The sequence below is a fragment of the Cebidichthys violaceus genome, unplaced genomic scaffold (assembly GCF_023349555.1).
Source record: "Cebidichthys violaceus isolate CVI_PGR_0920_01 unplaced genomic scaffold, fCebVio1.0.p SCAF_8, whole genome shotgun sequence".
Taxonomy (NCBI): domain Eukaryota; kingdom Metazoa; phylum Chordata; class Actinopteri; order Perciformes; family Stichaeidae; genus Cebidichthys; species Cebidichthys violaceus.
Window position 1 is genome coordinate 13,096,099 of NW_027176964.1, and position 18,956 is coordinate 13,115,054.

The window sequence follows — 18,956 nt, forward strand, 5'->3', positions numbered from 1 at the left end:
TACATTTGCATTGTGTCAAATTTGCTTTGTGGAATTCGTCTTCCCTCCAAAGCTTCTCTATGTAGTCTTGAAAGAGAAAAAGTAATTTGTGTAACGGTTCTTAAATGTTTAGTTCTTACTTCAAAGCTCATCCAGAAATAAACCCTCTGAGGAAAGGAGAGCCAACAATCAGCTGGGAAACACGTGTCTTTGTGTTGTAAATGTGGAGCTTGAAACACGGCCACACCAGCCGCATGGCTTTTATCATAATGTGGAAAAAATAAATATGGAAATGGGATTTTTTTTTTTTTGGAGAGAAGAAATACAGCGCGAGTTGGTTGTTCATCATTATGGGTCACAACGTGAGAGGAGGGGGAGGTGTTGAATGGATTCATTATTTTCTGCCCTGGCCATTGCAGCAAAAGAGAGAAATCAAAAGTTAAATGTTTTAAATTTAATTGGCCAAGACGGTTATATCACTAGAGCGTTTTTACCAGGATAAAGCCGAGGATTTCACTGCACAGATACGTTTGTCTCGTCTCAAACTGCTTTGTACTTGAGTGGAACAATTACTGATTGTCTATAGATTTAAGTATCCAGTGTTCAGAAGTATTCCCACTCATACAAGGAGAGGCCTTCAAAGAAATGTATTTTTGTTATAAATGTGAGTGTCAGAGGTTCAAAACACAGTAGCTTCTTTCTGCCGTCAAACAATCGTTCTTTCTTTTAGAGAATTATCAATTCAGGAATAAATCTGAATAGTGAACTTATTTGACATTTCACTTTTACATATTTATGTCCTTCACAATGGAAAGTTGAGCCTTTTTCTCAAAGTTCTAAGTCTTTAAACTTCGTACATTCTCAGAATGTGTGCGGGCTGAACAGGGAGTACCAGACGCTCCTCCTCAAATCTCCCTTTGAGCAGATTCCTCCTCACCAGGGGTTTGGAGAGAGGGATTAGCTGGCTGTTCTTGTGCTGCTGGTAAGGGGTTCAGACTGTGAAATGAGAGCATTTGTTGGAGAGAATCAGTGTCATTGAGTCTGTGTGTTGGCATGATTACTTAATGTCCCACTGGGGCCAAGGAAGGACCTTTGAGGACAGGGATCTGGAAACCGGGGTCAGAGTGGACTTCTTGCCCTTGACACAGTGGCAGAAATGCTTTCTGCAGCGCTGAAAGAGCTGCATGTTGAGATTCCATAAATTCATATTTTCATGTGCATTTGCATACAATATGTTTTAAGTCGTTATCCTTTATCTAAATGTAAAATAAAAGATTAATTGACATCACTGGATTGAAACCTGCTTTCACTCTAAAATGAATTGACAGGTATTTTAAAGGGGAACAAGTGTTGTACTGTATTTCCATAAAGGTCGGGGATTTGTGAGAAAGATTAATGCAGCAAAAGGTTTTGGTCCCAAATGTTGGTCAAACTAAAAAAAAAAATGGATTCTATGGTTCCCACAACTCAACAAGGTAAAACTGGTTGATCGTCTTATCTTTCCTCTAAATTATGATCAGTGGAAAAACTTATTTTACATCTAGAAGTTAGATTATTCAAGTAATAAAATATGACGATGAAATAAGCTCCATTGGCAAAACCTCAATAGAAATGAAAGTATAAAAAAAATTACATTAGGTGCTGGATTTATAACATGCTGGAATGTATAACATTTTAATCAAAGAATAACTGCTCTGAAATCACAGCTCCCTCTGATATTATTTAAACATTTTGTCTAACTTCCTCGTGCAATGTCTTATTTTCCTTTTTAATCAAGATATCTTGACACACATAAATGTGATTATGATTTTACTGGTTATTTTGCTATATTTAACCAAATAAAATGAAAGCGAGCTGTGAGTCCAGTGTGCGGGAACTCCTTTGGATTGCAATATAACAGAAAAATAATTACATGATGTGGACACTTGAGCAAGCCTTTGTACTTTCCGTTTCGCTGCACTGTCTGCATAGCCGTCTCGTCTGTTTCTTTCATACGGCCGTGACGGATGCAGGCACCTTTTTAAGAAATAGCAATAACACAAAATCAAGCTGCTAGATGATGCAGTGGTCATGATGTAGGCATGAGTCACACATGGATGATGTTGGACAATACTCACAATTACAATTTCAAATAATGGTCAGTCTAAGGAACATTAAGCAATAAGGCAAATGGCTAATGACTTGCTTACTTAGCAGATGAGTACTCATAGTAACCAGTAAGGCACAATCATGACGAGTCGGTTGCATGAAAGAGTCCTAACAGCTGACTGTGTAACACAGCAGACATAGAGATAGGTCAGCTTATGGTTTTTTGACACTTTGGTACAATTGAGGTCAGAGGATTCTCGGATAATTGCCAGGCAGTCCTCTTCCTCCTCCCAATCCTATTTGAAACTGGTCCAGAATGACAACATGTGACACTTTCATCCCCCTGACCTTGTAGTTTTCCCAGCTCAACTCCATTTCCTGTCTTCAAGATGTTGCACTAATCGTTTTCTATCATTTTCTGTGACACAGAACTGCTGAACCTCCTCTACCTCACTTCAGAGGGTGTTATGTCTCAGTGGAGGTGGATAAAAACCCCACATCTCACTGTGTTATTGTTATAAATTACAGGCATATTTTTGAAAATCACTCTAGCTTTGATGCACGTCTCTGTCATAGCGCTAAAGTACATGACAATGCATGCTAAATGTAGTCTTTTAAATTAGGGCTGCAACAATTTGTGGATTAATTGAATAGTTATACTGCAACTATTTTGATAATCATTTCATTGCTACGTCATTTTTCTTTTAAGCAAAAAGCCATCTTCTGGTTGTAGCTTCTCCAATGTGAGGATTTGCTGGTTTTGTCTGTTTTTATGTGGTTGTAAACTGAATATCTGAGTTTTGGATTGTTGGTCAAAAAAACAAGATATCCGAACTCAACGAGGACGCAATTAATTTCAAATTAGTCTACAGTTAAGTGGATAATGAAAATCGTTAGTTTCAGCCCTACTTTTAATTCACGGTTTGGTGATGCAAGTTCATATAATCCTTGTGATTCTCCAAACTCACTGCTGCCACTTCTTTTGTTTCCTCTATAAATTTGATCAAGATTGATCAAATTTCCGTCCAATTTCCTTCTGATCTCATTCTCTTGAACAACCCTCAGGAAGACAGAACACAAGCCAGATCGGTCTGCTGCATCTGCTGCACTCCTAACAGATCTGCTGTTTGCCACGGTCGGTCTGTTAGACCACTGTTTGACTTAACGGAGATTTGCAGATCACAACCTTTTTGTGTGTCGTGTGTGGAAGTTCTGTCGCTAAAGCCAAGTGTTGTTCTGAATCCACCGTCGCAGCAGGCCAGCAATAGTCTGTCACGACTCTGCTAATTCCCTCAGAGATGTTCTGGTGGGATTAACTCTCTGCCATCATCGGCTTTATGGCTCTGTTCAAAATCACGCAGAGACACTACAGAGTTCTCATCCTAAAAAAAAAAAACCAGTGTACGCTTCAAGTGATGAAACGGTGTGGGTGGATGGTGGTATAAATTTACCGTATGTGTTGTGGATTTCTTCTACATTCCAGCAAGATATGCGTGTTTATTTCCATCGTGACCCTCATGTCATGGGCTTCATGTGAATTTTGACAGAAGGTGTTATGACTCCTGCTGCTAGCATAAGCTGTGGCAGTGGTTTTCAATAAATCCAGATGTGAGGTGCTGGCTTTAAGCTTTGTGCAGGAAGGAGACGTCTGTGTTGTGGAAACTCGGGCCTTAAAATATCTCGTGTGAGCTGGCCTGATGAATCTGAAGTCCAACCGCCTCCAGCCATTGACATCCGGCACTCAGCTAGAGACATGCAATTGATCGGTTTTAAGTGTTCACATTGCTGATGTTCAGGAATTTAAAAGGTGTATTTATACTACCACGCTTTTTATAGAAGGAATTGATCCATAGTGGCCCAGTTAGTCAAGCGTTGCTGCAATATCTTTTGAGGGTTAACTCCTGCAGGAGAGGCTCTGTGATGCAGCAGTGTAATGTGCTGCATCATCATGCTGTTTTTAGTGAACGTTTTGATTTCATGTTGCTGTTTTGATTGTTCAATTATTTCCAATGACATCATTAGATAAGTTACTTTTTTATGCAGTTAGGTTTGTTTTAATGTCATGTGGTTTATTATGTGTTTTGTCTTCATAATTGGTAATAGTGTAGGTTCATAATATTAGGAAAACTCTTCCCGTGCAATATAACAATCCTTTTTAAATGATACGCTCTTGTTCATAAAAGATGTGATGACTTTCAGTGTACTTTTTGTTGAATGTGTTATTTTTTTCCCCTCACAGAAACGAGCCAGAGGCCAAGTGCTCTTTGATAAAATATGTGACCACCTCAATCTGCTGGAGAAGGACTACTTTGGCATCACATGCAGAGATGTAGAGAATCAGAAGGTAAAGGAAAATGTATAATGTGCTAATTATCAGTTTTTATGAACTTGTATAGAATTGTATATTAAAAGTAAGGTTATGGAAGAGCCAAATATGCTAAAGGACATTGAATAATGTGAAAACTTTTTAAAAGTCCATCTATTTAAAGGAAACCGTTTATTAATTTGCTCGCAAACTTTTTACGACAAGTGTGTTTGTCTGTTGCAGAATTGGCTGGACCCTTCCAAGGAGCTAAAGAAGCAGATCAGGAGTAAGTCTAGTAATCTAATAAAGCCACTCGAGTGTCAAGTCTTCAAGAGCCAAACAAGGTGTATGCAGTTGTAAAATGCTGCTTCGATAATTCAATGTTCTTTCTACTTCTCAGCCGGTCCCTGGAACTTTGCTTTCAACGTCAAGTTTTACCCTCCAGACCCGTCCCAGCTGACTGAGGATATCACAAGGTGAGTTAGCAGCTAATCTAGAATTGATGAGAATGCAGGTAAATATATATATATATATATATATATATATATATATATATATATATATATATATATATATATATATATTTTACAAAGAAAATCCCAACAAAATAAGTTGACTGTTTGTCTCGTCTTCCACTCTCAGGTACTACCTGTGTCTGCAGCTGAGAGACGACGTGGTTTCAGGCCGTCTGCCCTGCTCCTTTGCCACCCACACGGTGCTGGGCTCCTACACAGTGCAGTCTGAACTGGGAGACTACGACCCCGAGGAATTGGGCAGCGACTACATCAGCGAACTGCGCTTCGCACCCAACCAAACCAAAGAGCTAGAGGAGAAGGTCATGGAACTCCACAAGACCTACAAGTTAGTCTCGGCATGATTTCCTAAACGTTCTTTACGCTGAGCTTGAATTACTCGGCATAACTTTTGATCAAGAATGTACTCTTTAGTTATACACTGTGCTGCTTCTGTAAAAAGAATGAATATTACAATTCAAAATGTGAAAAGGTTACTGATGTGAGAAAGCTAATAATAGAAGGCAATTCAGAAGAGCATAACACTATCAACTCAGCTTTTCTCATCTGGATTTTGGTGGTTGAAAAAGTGGAGAGGGGATAAAAATAGGAATTTAAAAAAGTGAGAGGAGCATGAATTCCATCGTAAGTGGAAATGAATCCCCTCTACAGAAGACATGCAAACATCATCTTCACGCATTGACAGCATGTATAGCTATATCTTTCTGGGGCAACCCAAGGGACAAGGAGGCCAGATTCAGGAGACTCAGAGGCAGTTTGTACGAAAAAAAAGTGTCCTTTTAGAAAGAGGATGGGGTCAAACTTAACTAAAGATTTGTCCTGTTCAGGGTCTTTGGCCTTCAGCCTACCGGCATGCAGTTCCTCAGTCCTGTATGGGTATTGCAGAGAGATATGAGTCTTTATGATTACATCCTGTTCGACGCCGCTTGTCTCCAGTGGTACAGAAGGTCCTCTGCCTGTCTTAGAGATGACGGAGAAACAAGCCTCATGCTTATGTGGAAACATTTTGCCCTCCCTTTTGAGTCATGTAAACAACAAACGCATCGTTGGCAGTAAAACTACAGTTTGTTGGCTGCAGAAGATGTAGACACTGCAGCAACCAGTGGACAATATCCAACAATCTGAGACAATATCGAGTCTCATTTTATGACATTGATAAATAGGTTTTTAGGGCCTGACAACCCAAAGCCCCACACAGGGCACCTGAGTGAATGATTACAGCCTGGAATAATACTCTGTTCTGAAAGGCAGTATGTCTCAGCATTAGATTCATGGTTTCCCATAAATGGATATCGCTGGCTGTCCTTTGTCTGACAATAATTTGATGCAGTCCTGTGTACTGGATGGTGCAAGGCAATGACAGTGCATAGATTATGGTCTCTCTAAAGACCCATCTATGCTAAAAATGGATGCACTCATGCTTCAGCTAAAAGCATCCATTAAAAACAACCATTTTCCAAAAGCTTTTATGCAATAAAACTGAATTATCCCTGTTTTAGATCGTATTGGTCTCTTATCTCTAAGTGTTGCATATTCACATTGGTCAGAGAGCATCACATCTCTCTGCTATGCTTGTCCTTGTTTGATCTGATCGGTTGTGTTCTATCAGGGGCATGACACCAGCCGAAGCAGAGATACACTTCCTGGAAAATGCCAAGAAGCTGTCTATGTACGGCGTGGACCTCCACCACGCTAAGGTAACAAGTCACCGCAAACTGTTGTTCTACATTGTTAATATCATATTTGGAAAATAATACATTTTGTCACTGGAGATGTTACTTCCTTTCACAAGTTAGCAAGGGAACTGATTTAAGTGTGTTTTTTTAAATACAAATAGAATGTGTATACAATGACATTTTTTTTCTATTATCCTTAAAGGAATAGTTCAGCATTTGGGAAATTACACTTGTTCACTTTCTTGCTGAGAGTTATTGTGAAGATTGATGCCACTCGCATGTCTGTACTTTAAGTAGGAAGCTACAGTTGAGTAAGTCTGTGAGCTTTGCACAAAGACTAGAAAAAGGGGAAGACATCTATCCTGGCTCTGAACAAAGCCAACAAAACCCAACTACCAGCACCTCTAAACCTCACTAATTAACGCTTTTATTACCTGTTATTACCTGTTTCCCCTTTTTCTAGTCTTTGTGCTAAGCTAACCAGCTGCTGGCTGTAGCTTCATGATTACCATACAGACATGAGATCGTTCTTTCAGTCTCGGCAAGGAGGTGAATACGTTCATTTCCTAAAATGTTGAACTATTCCTATAAGTTGTACACTAGAATGTCACTCATGACTCCAGTAATGTTGGTTGTTTCCAAGATGCATTAAAGGGATCATTCAGATTATTTGAAGTTTGGGTTGTTCAGTGTATCACCTACAGTGAATGAAAGTCACAGTTTGGAAAAAGTACGGAAGCAAAGCAATGTTCTGCTGAGGACGGGAGCAGCAGCAATACGTATCATTGCCACCTAAAAAAAGTCCCACCAAAAAAAAGAATATCAGTGTCTGCTATATTTATATTTTAGATGGGGAACTGAACTGAAAGTGAAACTTGTCAATGGGGGTTGTGGCCTTGAAGAGAGCATAACTAAATGCCCCCCCCCGCCCCACAGCAGTACATGGCTATGCTTCTGTGTTGGTACTCCTGTCTGTTTCTTCAAACTGGGGGCGTTCTTACTGCCAACTATTTTAAGTAATACAAGTTCCTCATACAACCCCACTTCAAAGAATCCGAACTTTGTCTTTTAAAAAGCCTGCAGGTGATATGCTAAACATGAATGTTTATTTTTATGCTAGATGAGACTAACGCATTCCACTCACGCAGTCAAAAGTGACGCTTGCCTCCACAACACCGCTGCTTCAAAAACATGCCGGCTGCCACAGTAACGCCTCCGTTTTGACATGCCTCTGTTTTGCTGATTGACTGACATTATGTCAATGCTGCCTTTGTGGATTTGGGGGGGGGGGGGGGGGGCTGAAGGGTGGAGGGGGGTCTGGAGCCCAGCTTGACTTGAATGTTTTTTTGTTTTTTTTTTGCCATTTCTAATCCGCCGACCAGATGGGATCAAACGCGTCATTAGAACACAGGCAGCAAAGAGAGAGCTGGATTACAACTGCAGGACCGCTGTCATCAGAAAAGAAAATTGCAGTCATCAGTCTTGATATGACTCAGTTATCAAAAGCGCTTTGAAAGTCAGAATGGGTGTAGATATGAGCGACGGAGAGGATATTGCCTTCACAGATTTAGATCAGAATAGAGGAGATGACAGAGATGAGGAAGCGGCCTTGATCAAACTGAGTCGACATCAATGCTAACTGTTTGATATATGAGTCAGTTTTGATACACGAGAACAAATATGTACATATCAGACCAGCATCCCTATTTTGTCTTCTCTCCTCTCTCATTAAATGCAAAGTTGGTAGGGAGTCTCTATGAATGCTTGGCTCCAACTGAGGGAGAGGTAAGAGGCTGCATCTCATGTGCTTACCTGCGTGTGTGTGTGTGTGTGTGTGTGTGTGTGTGTGCGTGTGCGTGTGTTTGGTTTCTACTTGTGCATGGTCACATACAAAGTTGTCATTTCAACATCCCACTGAGACCAATTGTTCCTGCTTTGGACCGACGCTTCCCTCTCTCAAAACGACATCATTGGTTTCACCTGCTCATCTCGTGCTTTGTGCAGTGAAGAGCATCATTTTGTGCTTCATTCACCATTTCCCAAATCTTCACTGTCGCTTCAGCCATTCAGTGCCCCCTTTATTAGTCTTTATATAATGTAACCACAGCCTGCTTAGAGAAGATAAGAGTACCATATGCCTGATTCCACTCTCCACCTGCCTGCTTTACCCTGTTTTTTATCACAAACTTGGCTCCGTTAAATTCTACTTTACCCTGCTGTGCACTGGCTCCTGTTTATCCTGTAGAGTTAATGGAAGCTTAAGTTGTGTAGAACACAAAATGGAAGAACAATGTTGTGGTCAGTGGCTTCTTCTTTGAGATTGCCAGGGATCCTTTGTACCAAAGTGACACATTGTGAAGGAATTTCATTGAAGTCATTTATTTATGTTTTGCTGGGGGTTTTTTTGGGGTTTTTTCTCTGCCATTTCTTGGTGTTTCAGGACTCTGAGGGAGTGGAGATCATGTTGGGAGTTTGTTCAAGTGGCCTGCTCATCTACAGAGACAGGTTGCGAATCAACCGGTTCGCTTGGCCCAAAATCCTAAAGATCTCCTACAAGAGGAACAACTTTTACATCAAAATCCGGCCTGGCGAGGTGAGAGCTGTTACATATATCATATGGATGACCAGAGCTGGGGGATAATCTGATCCACCTCTGATTCTGTGTTTGAGCTAACCCTTTGTGCAACACAGGCTAACCACAATTAGCCTCTATTTCAGCAGCATTTTAGAGGTGCTCCAAACCTCTAAATTGCTGCCCAACATAAACACACTTGACTGATGTTTTATAAAGGAAATACTGTAATGCTGCATATTTTATATAAACTGTATTGGCTTTGCTATATGGGTGCTGCAGAGCTGTTTTAATGTAGAATATATGAATTTGGATATAGATATGAAACGGGGAGATTTTGACATCTGTGGCGAAAATAATGGGACACTGGGTCACTATTTATAGAAGCAGTTATTTTTCTGCAGATGTAAACAACTAGTATCATGTTAGCATTTTAACATAGAAACATGCATTAGTGTCGTATGTAGTGAATCTCACCACAGTGTTTTGTCCCTTTTGCAGTTTGAGCAGTTTGAAAGCACAATTGGTTTCAAGCTTCCAAATCATCGCGCTGCCAAAAGGCTGTGGAAGGTCTGTGTCGAGCACCACACCTTCTTCAGGTAAGGAACAGAGGACCTTTGACCTTTTGACTGTGGTAGCAAAGAGCTTTTGAAGCTGCTGCAGGTAGCTTATTCATTTAAAGAACAACTTATCAGCAAAATGTCATATTTCCCTAACTGAGATGTCATTATGTTGTCCTGTTCTGGTATCAGGTACACGGTCACTGGCAGTAATTAATCATTCAAAAACATTTCCATTAACGGCGAGCCCTCTGGAGACTATTCAAATGAGTAGGAGTTCTAATGTTTTTCAGTTATTTCTGTTTTGATTAATGTTAGTGTTTGTAACTTGTGACAGGCTCATATCCCCCGATGCTCAACCCAAGAAGTTCCTGAGCCTCGGCTCCAAGTTCCGCTACAGCGGCAGAACGCAGGCTCAGACCCGCAGGGCCAGCTCCATGATCATCAGACCCGCTCCGCTCTTCGAACGTTCCTCCAGCAAACGCTACAACATGTCGCTCAGCTTAGATGGAGGTGAGGAGCAGTTGAGGGTTTTGATAAATGGCCGACCAAAGTGCCATCCAAGTGGAAATGTCGTTTAAAGATGTTCATTTATCCAGTTCGTTTTGATTAAGGGTATTCTTAGAAGCTACTTTGTGTCGCCTGCACACATTTTTAATTTTCGATGTTCCTTATTTTCGATTGTCTTTTCTCAACTTGTGGGAAAATCTTTTGTCTCTAAAAGATGCTGCCGCTACTTTCTGTGTACGAAAAAAATGACAGAAAAACTTTTGTTAGAAGTTTGAATTAGTTTTTTATTCTTTGAAAGGGAAGATAAATGTGCTTTGCACCTAAAAGCCTGTAAAGATAAAATGTCTGGGACACTTCTGCAATGCAGTGACAAAGCCACAAAGAGCAAATCCAACGCTTTGTTCCGCTGCTCACACTTCTCCCAGACATTAAAAACAGACCGTAGGTGTCCATGAAACGTCACTGGTTCCAGTCCGTCACATCCAGCTTTGTCTTCCTGTCCTCCAGCACCAATTACGGAGAACCACGAGACTCTGATGAAGGACAGCGCCACTGGTGGGGCGGCCAAAATCGTCACCAAGGGAGACATCATCACCACGGTAACGACAGAGAAGGAGGCCGAGGAAGAGAAGGCGGAGCAGGAGGACGCTCGGATGGATGCTGCTGAGACGCAGGAGCCGACGACCACAACGCCGCTCAGACATGACACAAAGGTAAACTGCTTTCGAAACGGTTCGGTTCAGTCAGAGCTGCATTGAATTTGGACAAAGGAACTTTCGAGAGGCTTTAGTTGTCTTTGTATTTGGTTCAAAGGGAGTGATGATGAGTGAATGTAAACACATATGCCATCAGGGTGTCAAAGAAACAGATGTTTCTTAGAAGCTGCTGCGATTTTTATCTTTTTATGTCCCTTTTTTTTGAGATTTTAATTTTGTTTTCTTTGTTAATAGACTTTTTAAAGGCTGATGAAAATGTCCCAGTTGCTTTCAGCTTAACCCACTGCGGCAGACAAGGCCTAAGTGCTTCTTCTCATCTTGTGTGCGCTTTACTAATTAGCTTTTCTTTTCTTGTCCTTCCTTTGACCCCACACTATACTTGTGTGTGTGTGTGTGTGTGTGTCTGCTCATGCGTATTCGCCCCCTTCCCCTTCGCACATCTCCATTTACACACTCACTTCGTTGACATTTCCCTCCATCAGTGCTCCTCCCATGTGTACACAACCGACCCCCTCCGCTCTGAGCTCTCTCTCCCCTCATCTCCTGTTTCGTCACCTAAAGTGCGGCGGAGGCGCAGGGAGAACACGCGTAAGCGGGCCTCGTCGGTCAGTCCGGCCAAGAGCAGCGCTGGGTGCCGGCGGCGGCAAGCCCTCGCCGACCGCAAGGCCGCCCTGCTGGACGAGCAGGTGCTGCTGCTCTCGGCCCGCAAGCAGCGGCTGGAGCAGGGCAAGAGCCGCAGCGGCACGCTCTTTTCCTTCTCCCTGCACCTGCCCGACCTGTCCTCCTTGCTGGATGAGGACGGCTACATCTCCTTTCCCGACCTGTCAGAGATGCGCTTCCTCCCTATGTGCGCGCAAAACTTCCTGCCTATTAAGTCACCGTCACTCATCCCCTGCTTCCTCTTCATCTTCTTCTTCTTGCTCTCCACCTCCTTCTCCGTCCCTTACGCCCTCACCCTCTCTTTCCCCCTGGCGATGTGCCTCTGCTACCTGGAGCCCAAGGCAGCCTCCCTGACCGCTTCCATAGCCCAGGGCTACCATGACCATGACAGTTCAGAGGAAGAGGAGGTGTGTGTGCGAACGTCTGTGTGTTCCAGTACCCGCCTCTGGCTTAGATTGGTAGTTCATTATCAACAGTTAACCCCCTATTGTCCTGTCCTGTATCTCGCTCTGCTGTTTCACCAGTTCAGAGCCGACCTGGAGACTGTGTCTGTCCCAGTGTCTGTCAGTTCTCCTACTTTCAGAACCTCATCTCTGCCCGGTCACACTCTCATCCCGTAGACTACATCCTCATCAGCGTCACACAGAGATGAACCTGCAAGTCCCTCCATTTTCATATTTGATTGGCTTGCATTTAATTTCATCTTAACGATCGGGTTAGACACAAATATTGGGGACTTTTTAGTCGCGTCAGTCTGAATTTTGTCTTCTTCTTGAGACATTAACAACATTTGTGCATAAGCTTTAACGAGCATCGCTAACAAATCACCATAAAATAACTGTCATGCACAGTATGAAACAGTTCATTATGGAAATATTTCAATATTTGACTGCCTGTTAATTATTGCTAATGATGATTTGAATAACTCTTATCTTCATGTAGTCACTAATTCAAATATCATATTCGAAAGCATAGCTTTGTGCCTAACCCATCTCAGTGTTATCATCCACATTCATGGTATCGCAGTGTAGAACGTGGCTGCTACAAAATCAACAACTGCTGCACAGAAACGCGATGCCCTCAGTCTCTCTGCATTGCTATCTGAGTCAAGCAAAGCAGCACACATTAGAATAAATGATTTAAATTTGAACGGCTGAAAAGGGCTAAAAGCAGCTGACTGTAGAGTGCGAAGATGTTTTCTTTTTTTTTCCCCCCAAGCAACACCCGTTTGAATCACAGATGTACTGTAAACCACGCTGTGTTGCAGAGAGACTGTGACAGTTAAATGCATCCAGATCACCCCTAGTGTCAACATGCATGGAGAGGAGGGAGGAGGGCCTGAAAGTCAGGTTACTGTTCGTCATAACAATTTTTTACTTTCCAGCACACAGCAAATGTTTTACCCACACACATCTATATATATATCTATATCTATATACCAGGATTCAGGCAAATCCGGAGCATATTTGATGTTACACCTAAATGTCAAAGTGACTGACCGAAGGTTTCAACTTCCTCTGAGTCTGTTTTGCTTGCTTACTTTTCATTTGCTTTTTTTTTTTACTTCTGTTGTTCTTTTCCCAACCTTATCTGCAGTGTTGTCTGATAATGTGTAGCTTACAGAAACAACCAGTGCATTTCCATTTGTTCCATTTGTGGTTATGAAGAATCTCTGACGATGAATGCATTTTTCAAGGGGTTTTAAAAGTTGGGTTCTTGTTGTTTTCTTGCTTGCCACTCGGAACGGTTTTGGTCTGTATGCGAAAGCAGACTGACAGCGAACAAACTGACTTTGCCTTTGATGGAGAGATGACCGCCACAGAGGTTTGTACATCAAGGAAAGACGTCATATTGAAGGCATGAAAAAGGGAAATAAAGTAATGCTGAATCATAGATCTCATGCCCATTGAAACAATTAGTAGAATTTGTGTACAAGTTCCGCATGCATTGCATCTTGTTATGCCCATTTAGTTCTTGTTTTTCTTCCTTTTTTTTAATGTATTGTCAACACACTTTCTATGTCTTTGCCACTGACTACTTTACAATAGAAAGCAAAAGTCATGACGGCCCTTTCACTTTGGCTCTCTATAGCTGAACCTCGCCCCCTTACTGAACATTGCTACACAGTTCAAGCTTCAATTTTCTTGTGAGAATCTTATTAAAGGGGTCTTAGAAATATGCAGTTAATAATAGTAACATCATTCTAAAAGACTGAGCCTACAGCTGCATGTCCCAGGAAAATCAGCATACTTATAATTATTATAACTATTAAAAGGAAAACACTAGGCTCAGACTGTAATTTCGTTCTAGCTTAAGTTAACCCGTTTAGCCACTTATCTTACATACTTGTTTCTATTTTTAGTTTGTTTTCACTTTAAAATGTTACGGTAAAGGTTTTTGGACTGTGGCTGGTTTCCCAAAGCTATCTTTGGTAACGGGCAGTAAACTTCCCCAAATAACATTTCTTTTAACTTGTTCCGTTACTGGCGCGCTCCTCGACTGTAGGTAGTGAGCTAATTAGCTGCTCATGCTAGCGGTTGCAGCATATGCTACAGCAAAGACACACATTGTTTAATCCATTCCTTACACTTCTGTGCACACCACTTCAACCTGTAGAGAACATTGAAGCTTGACAGGCCCGCCATGCCGAGTTATGGTTGCTGAGGCTATGATTGGACAAATGCTGTTTGGGGGAGGGGTTTAGCGAAAAGCTCAATTTCTGTCACAATATTCTTTACTTTTTAAATTCAGCCTCCATCTTTACCCTCTCGTAGTGCTCCGCTTGCCGCTCCGTTTAGCTCACTTTCTCCTTCCCTTCACCTGACTCGCCCCGGTGCGTTTCTTCTTGTTTTAATGAGCTCTTTCCTCCTTGTCTCACACTCTCTGTCCTCCCCTCTTTACTTGCTGTCAGTCGGACGCAGATGACGACTCTGAGATGCGGACTCAGGTACACTGGGCTCGCTTCATGGCCCTGCTCAGTGCATCACACCACCAACACCACCGCCAGATGCACTGAGCCGCTTTTGTCACTTTGTGCCGTCTCTCCACCTTGGCTTGCCTGCCGCCGCTTCTGTTAACATGCTCACTATCAGACCACACACCAGACTGACCATTCACTTTTGCCTAAATTCACGTCACAGACTGCTGCTGCAAAGCTGTCGCTGCTTCTAAACACATCATTCCAGCTCATTTTCAAGTGCCATTGTTTGTAAATGGTGGAGTCCTGTTTCTTTTCCTGTTGCTGCAACCAAGAGTCAGATTTCACAGTTTTGAAGGGTTTTTTGTTCTAATCCATGGCTTTTACAGAGAGTTGTCTTATGCCGTCTTGTTATCATTTACAGCTATATAACAGAAGACAAAGCTCCCAATATCTCCTCACAAGAGTCTAAATTCAACATGGCACCTTTAACTACAATTCATCTCCCCTCTTTTGTCTTTACAGTATAGTTTCATAAGACGAGTAAAAGGGGAAAACGTTTTTATCAAGCATAGTAATCTGATGCTAGAGGTTGGTAAGAAAACAATGCATGATTGAAATATGCATGCAGGAGCTTTTTGTATGAAGAATCCTAACTGATAAGAAATACGTCTAACGTACCAGTAACTCTGCCAGTGTTACATTGTGTTTCCTGGAGTTCCTGTATGAATTACAGCTATTACATTTTTTATCTAACAGAGTTCTTGCTGTGAGCATCCAACTACATTTTTGTGAGAGATAAAAAAAAAAAAAAAAAACACAAATGAAACTGAATCAAGTCAGTTTTTGTGGAGGTCTTTAACTTCTAATGAGATTTGGGAGTGTTGTGCTTAACTAAACCTGTAAAACTCAATCTGTGAATCTATGCATGGATTATTTATTTTCATTGAATTAAGGTAGTCCTAAATGCTCCGTTAGCATTTAAGAACAAGCTGCTACTCTCTTAGTTACAGCTGCCGTGTGAGTGGACATTTTGCCATTGTGTTGCTGTTTGTGCGAGCTGTCCTACAGGTAGCCTGCAGTGAACAATACACAATGAAGCTTACAATGCAGTTGATTTAAGTCTGCATTGGTTGATTGCAGACTTTTTCAAAACTGCATTTAAGGCGTGGTTGTTTTTTTTGGTAATTCATTGGATTTGCAAGCTACCGTTGCGTTCATAAAGCATGGCCGTCGTTCCCTCCGCGCTGCTCCTGGCCTCACCTCCTTGTATCACATGGTTGACCGGCTACTGTAGGACACCTCGCCTCCGGAAGAGATGGTCAAACACCAGACCAACATCAGCGAACTGAAGCGCTCCTTCCTGGAGACGGGCGAGAGCACGCCGGGCCTGACGGAATGGGAGAAGAGGCTCTCGTCGTCCCCTGCGCGCTCGCCAAGAGGGGACGAAGCGCCAATGATAGAGCCGCTGGAGCTGCAGGATGTAAGCTGCAGTGCTCAGCAGACTGAATGATGTGTGTGTGCAGCATGACATCACCGGGGAGATAAACAAAGATGTCCATCTGAAGAGTGTCTCTGTAAAAGTGCAGCCATTTCAATAATCATAAACAGTCTGGTGCAGTACATTTATATAACAACTAGCTCTAGTGCATATTCCTTATATTATATTCTTTGCCACTATTACCTTGTGTCTCCGCTATATCTAAACAGCAGCTGATAATGAACATATTAGTTTGTCTCTGTAGGGGATGGTGCCGTCATTAATCCGTAATACGATTGTTGTGCTCAGTGGCATTACTTGCTGGAGTTGGGAGCAGTCGTATCCTTTTCTTGTGCTGTGTTACATAATGTGATGGACTCACGCAGCACAAATGAGCGGCTCTAATTAAAGTCTCTGAGGACTAATCACTGACTAATCAATAGGACTGACTGAAATGAAAAGAAGCACATTCACTGGAACAGCTTTGGGATCTGGACCAGGTCCTTTCTTGTTTGTCTCAAGCTGTGACCTTTTTGTATTTATTTGTTTATTTGTTTCCTTCTTTAGACTAAAGACGAGCAGCCGGCAGGAGAAGAGACAAAAGAGGAGGTAGAACCTAAAGCCACTGAGGTAAGTTGCTTCCTCTTTGTTTTTCACCTGTATTTTGTGAGTGTTGTGTTGTGCTCTTTGTTTCTATGTAGCTCCAGATGAATCTGGACACTGGCACAGTTGTTGGTATTTTGGCTCGTACTACTTCACATGTACAGTTTCTCCACTTTATTTCCCTTATCTGCCCTTCTTCTATCACTATGAAACTTTAATTGAAGCTTGAAAAGCACTAAAATAACTTTTGTAAATTGGATTCAAGCCATTTAAAAATTGATATCCAATAAGAATCAAATGAAATTTAACTTTATTATCCAAGAGAGGAAATTAATTTGCTCAGAGGGGTGACAACAATACAAAAAGTAATATTACAGAAAACGGATAGACATCAAGGACAGTCTGTCCCACATAAATCAAGTGCTGATAGAAAATCACTTCCATGGCTCTGTAAGAGATAATACTACCGTATATGTGCAGAGAAACTAGGTTCAAAACTATATCTAAACAGTGCATCTTTGTCCAAGTCGTTATGGAGCTCGGTCTTTGTGTGTGTCCTCTCTATATCAAGTCTCTTGAGCTTATTGTCGTTGTCTCGGCTTTGTGATGCCCTTTGTCTATTAACCTGAACGATCCATTTCCAATAAGCCAAGTGTCTCCTCCAGGCGGCAGGGTATCTGGTGAAATATGTGGTGGATAGTATCGCTACAGATTTGGCCTCCTCCTCTGGGCCACACGGAATTAGTCTGTCAACCACTATGGACGACGACGTCTTCATGGACGGGACCCTCAGGGAGGTGGACGAGGTGTCTGACAGGGCCGAGATGAAGGTCAGCCCCGGAGCCGTTAGACTGGAAGTGTTCCAGGCCATCAGCGACAAGAAAGGGACGCTCATTATCTTGAAGGAGGCTGACGATAAAGCAGACGCAGAGGGCAAAGAGACGAGTGCTGCCGGTGAAGAAGAGGAGCCTGTTGTCCCTGGAGAGGCCGAAGCTGAGGAGAACGAAACGCTGTCTGCCTCTAAAGAGAAAGAATCGATCACTTCTGATGTTATAGAAGCCAAAACCACTGTGGTCAAGACGCAGAGTCCGAAAATAGAGATAAAAACTGATGACATGACTCAGACTAAAGGTACTGATTCGCCTAAAAAGGCCATGGCATCCTGGATATCTGAGGTGGTGAAGACCGAGGAAGTAAAACAGACAAAAACGTCTGACGCCCTGCAGCAGAAAGAAGAGTTCTTCACCTTAGAGGTCCAAACAGAGCCGTCAAAGTCCAGCGTGTCTCAGATTACAGTTTCTGAATCCTCGACTACATCCTTAGCAGTGGTACTGTATGAAAACTAAAAGCAACAGCTCTGTTTTGGCTGCCTCCCTCCATATCTCCACCCTCAGCCTACCCCATCGCCTTTTCTTCAGCAGCAGCGAAACCAGTCTAACAACAGTGTAACCAAGCGCTCTGCATGGCTAATTGTCCCCTAACACCCAGCGTTTACTCTCACATTTCCCAAACCGCCGGTTTCTGTTGCATTCGAGCCCCGCTGCTTCTCTTTTGAGTTTGTTGACTGCTAAAGCGGCTCGCCTTGCCTTAGCAGCTGGCTCCCACGGCTGATAAGGAAAGAAATGTCTGGCTCCTGTTTGTTTTCTACCGTTTTGCTCTGCTGCACCATTCCTTTCTTTCAGCCCTGTTATCAGTTCCCTGGAAGCAGTGACTTAATAACCCTGGCTCAGTGCCACAGCTGCAGCTTTTCCCACTTCATCCTCCAAAATCCCCTTCTGCCTCCAGAACGCGTCAGGAAAACAAATTGTATGGGTCTACCTGAAAAGAGATTTCACTGTTCTTAAGTAACCGAAAAGCAGATTAGTTGAAGTTTGCCGCTGGTGGATCCAGCGATCAGATTTTCATTTGAGGTTTTTGGGATTTGCTACACAATGGTATTCCATACAATATTTACTTTTCTGTCCTTTTTTTTGATTTTTCCACCCTCTCTCCCTTCACTCTTTTGTCTGGTGTTCACTGTGACTTTTTGACTTTCCTCTCTTTTCCTTTCTCTCTGTTCTTGTGTCCGTCCGTCCTTCTGTCCCATCAGTCTACGCTGGGATGGGTTTCCTCCTCTGAAAAGGTGACCACTCCTCTCTGGTCCTCCCAGATTTACAAATACAACACTGCAATGGTTTTGGTGTCACTGAAACCTTAAAATGTCTTTTTAAATATTCGTGCCTATTGTATGTAATTCTGTAGTGAATGAATAACCAACACAACAATGTTCCTCTATCAGGTGTGACGTGAAACCGCCTTGTACTGAGGGGATTGTATTTTTGTATTAGCGAAACAGAAACATCCTCTAACGGCACATT

The 18,956-nt window shown here is 42.3% G+C and overlaps 1 protein-coding gene across 19 annotated transcripts in view; it reads left to right on the plus strand.

Moving 5' to 3' along the window:
* epb41l3b (erythrocyte membrane protein band 4.1-like 3b) overlaps positions 1-18,956 on the plus strand; it is a 48,289-nt gene that overhangs the window by 22,114 nt on the left and 7,219 nt on the right. For 6 of the 19 annotated variants that reach the window (XM_068737696.1, XM_068737691.1, XM_068737708.1 and 3 more), the window contains exons 4-20: positions 4,307-4,411; positions 4,616-4,658; positions 4,773-4,848; positions 5,015-5,233; positions 6,515-6,602; positions 9,022-9,174; positions 9,655-9,752; positions 10,051-10,226; positions 10,731-10,936; positions 11,422-12,006; positions 13,370-13,423; positions 14,511-14,546; positions 15,042-15,107; positions 15,814-15,999; positions 16,564-16,626; positions 17,265-17,927; positions 18,689-18,721. In XM_068737696.1, the coding sequence (XP_068593797.1) occupies positions 4,307-4,411; positions 4,616-4,658; positions 4,773-4,848; positions 5,015-5,233; positions 6,515-6,602; positions 9,022-9,174; positions 9,655-9,752; positions 10,051-10,226; positions 10,731-10,936; positions 11,422-12,006; positions 13,370-13,423; positions 14,511-14,546; positions 15,042-15,107; positions 15,814-15,999; positions 16,564-16,626; positions 17,265-17,927; positions 18,689-18,721 (2,850 nt within the window). The remainder of the gene's footprint in view (positions 1-4,306; positions 4,412-4,615; positions 4,659-4,772; positions 4,849-5,014; positions 5,234-6,514; positions 6,603-9,021; positions 9,175-9,654; positions 9,753-10,050; positions 10,227-10,730; positions 10,937-11,421; positions 12,007-13,369; positions 13,424-14,510; positions 14,547-15,041; positions 15,108-15,813; positions 16,000-16,563; positions 16,627-17,264; positions 17,928-18,688; positions 18,722-18,956) is intronic. The other 13 variants (XM_068737709.1, XM_068737692.1, XM_068737701.1 and 10 more) reach the window with 12 other exon arrangements.